The sequence below is a fragment of the Charadrius vociferus genome, unplaced genomic scaffold, assembly GCF_000708025.1.
Source record: "Charadrius vociferus isolate BGI_N301 unplaced genomic scaffold, ASM70802v2 scaffold326, whole genome shotgun sequence".
Classification (NCBI taxonomy): domain Eukaryota; kingdom Metazoa; phylum Chordata; class Aves; order Charadriiformes; family Charadriidae; genus Charadrius; species Charadrius vociferus.
The window spans coordinates 4,624,483-4,627,086 of NW_009649062.1; the positions used below are offsets into that span (position 1 = coordinate 4,624,483).

The window sequence follows — 2,604 nt, forward strand, 5'->3', positions numbered from 1 at the left end:
GGCAAAGCCATTGTGGAGCCGGCAGCAGCCGCGTGGTGCTGGATGGGCACAGCACCGCTGCTGCTCCTGGGCCCAGCGTCCCCTCCTCTCCCACCCAGGTGGCCTGGCCGGAGGAATCGAGATCTGCATCACATTCCCCACCGAGTATGTGAAGACGCAACTACAGCTGGATGAGAAGGCAAACCCTCCCCGCTACAAGGGCATCGGTGAGTGCGTGCCCCGTGCCCTGCCCCAACCCGCCAGCCGGATTCGGATGCTGCTGTGAGCCCGGCTGGGTCTGGGGCGGGCAGCGGGTTTTGCTGGGACGGTGTGGTGGCCCTCGGTGTGGCTGGTGACGGTGGCGCTACTGTGCTCTGCTGCAGGGGACTGCGTGAAGCAGACCGTGCGTGACCATGGCATCCGGGGGCTGTACCGGGGGCTCAGCTCACTGGTGTATGGCTCCATCCCCAAGGCCGCTGTCAGGTAGGTGTCCCCTGTGGCACAGGGTGTGTGGAGGGGACCCCAGGTGGCAGCAAACAAGGGGGTGGGTTTGGTCTTGATCTCCTCAGCGGCACTTTGCCGAAGCTGGGTGCTTTCCTGGACTGGGAGGGTCCTCTCACAGGGTACGTGGCTGCTGCCGGGGACAGGCCCAGAACAGGGGGGTGCAGATCCCTGGGCAGGTGCCTGGGGGTTGGCATGGCGGCTCCTCCGCAGGTTCGGGATGTTCGAGTTCCTCAGCAACCAGAAAGGGGAGGCAGGACACCACGCGGGGCCTCACCTGCGGGCTGGGCGCCGGCGTGGCCGAGGCTGTGGTGGTGGTCTGCCCCATGGAGACCGTAAAGGTGGGAGGCAGCTGCCAGTGTCCCCCCGCCCTGACACCCCTCCCGGGGAGGGGGCGGGAGCCAGGGATGCCCAGCTTTCAGGGACCTGAGGGCCGGGTGGATTTACTCAGGCTGGTTGTGTAGGGGAGAAGCTGATGCTGGAAAGCCCCATGGGGAGGTCAGGCCCGGCAGCCGTGGCCCCTTCCCCACTCTGGGGAGTAGCCCCCCACGTAGGAGCCATCCCGTCACCTATTTTAGTGCTGTAAAACCCATGTGGTCACTTGCAGAGGCAGTTTGCCAGGTTTTTCTCTGCAGAATGCACTGCTGGCCGTGGGTGTGGGCTTCCCCTGCAGTCTCGCCTGGCGCTGCCTGGCCACGTGGGTCAGCTCTGCCCTCGGGACTGTCCCCAGAGCAAGGCGAGAGGCATCCGGCAGCCTTTCAGGGGTGCATCACCCCCTCGCCTCGGCCTGGACGAGCGTATCATCTCCCCACAGGTGAAGTTTATCCATGACCAGTGCTCTCCCAAGCCCAAATACCGCGGCTTCTTCCATGGCGTCCGGGAGATTGTTCGGGAGCAAGGTGAGTCCAGGGGAAGCGATGTCCTGTCTCCCTCCGGTACCCCCACGCTGCGGGGACAGGGTGGGAGGTGGGGGATGGGTGCAGGCTGGGACCGGCTGCCGGGGGAGTCTTTTCTCTGCCTGGGTGAGGCTGGTGCTCCCCTCCAATGCCATCTCTTGCTGCAGGACTAAAGGGGACCTACCAGGGCTTAACCGCGACCGTCCTCAAGCAAGGATCGAACCAGGCCATCCGCTTCTTCGTCATGACCTCCCTCAAGAACTGGTACAAAGGTATGGTGCCCCCGTCCCCCCAGGGCACCCTGGCTGTACCGCCACTCCCCGAGCACATCCTCGGGAGCCGGGCTTGTGTTTTCCACCAGTGCATCTTCTGCTTCTTGTGGATCAGACTCTCATGATGGAGGAAGATGAAATCCAGGGTAGCGGGGGGGCCTGGTTTGTGGAGTTGAAGATTCCTAGTGCTAGAGCATCACCTCTGCTCTCACCCTGAGCTCCCCAGTGCTGCGTGGGCTCTGTGGGGCTGGTGCTGTTGGACGGTCCCCTCCAAATGTCCTGACCCTCCCACTCAGCACAGAACCAGCCCTGACCATGAGCAGCCGTACCTGGGACCTTGCCCACAGGCTCCCTTGGGGATGCTGTGCCCCACCGCTCTGCCTCAACCTCAACCTCTCCTCCTTCCCAGGGGACGACCCCAACAAGGTGATCAACCCCTTTGTCACGGGGGTGTTTGGAGCCCTTGCCGGAGCTGCGAGTGTCTTTGGCAACACCCCCTTGGACGTGGTGAAGACCAGGATGCAGGTACAGCACTGGGGCACGGTGCGGGACCGCTGTGCCTGCGGCGGGCTGGGGTCACCCGCTGTTTGGGAGCTGTGTGGTGCAGCCCCTGGGGCAGGCGCCCGATGCTGGTGAGGTTTGGGAGGTGCCTGGGGACGCTGCCCTCTCGCAGCCAGGCAGTGGGGGTGCCGAAAGGTGTTCTCATGGAGGTGGGGATGTTCCCTCTGGATTTGGTGGCCTGCGGTGGTGAAGGGGGATTGGTTCCTCCCAGCACACCCCCAGCTCTTTGCCTCTCCCACGAAATCCCCCCGGATGCATCCCTGGCTCTGGGCTCTGACCCTGCTTTTCCCATCCCGCAGGGGCTGGAAGCGCACAAGTACAAGAGCACCTGGGACTGCGCCTACCAGATCATGAAATACGAAGGACCCCTGGCGTAAGGCCTGCAGTGGGGGCAA

At 64.1% G+C, this 2,604-nt stretch overlaps 1 protein-coding gene across 1 annotated transcript in view; it reads left to right on the forward strand.

Moving 5' to 3' along the window:
* Positions 1-2,604, forward strand: part of SLC25A1 (solute carrier family 25 (mitochondrial carrier; citrate transporter), member 1) — a 30,752-nt gene that overhangs the window by 18,693 nt on the left and 9,455 nt on the right. The window contains 8 exon segments of the mRNA XM_009888155.1: positions 99-206; positions 363-462; positions 694-723; positions 725-821; positions 1,295-1,379; positions 1,544-1,648; positions 2,058-2,173; positions 2,509-2,582. Coding sequence (XP_009886457.1) covers positions 99-206; positions 363-462; positions 694-723; positions 725-821; positions 1,295-1,379; positions 1,544-1,648; positions 2,058-2,173; positions 2,509-2,582 — 715 coding nt within the window.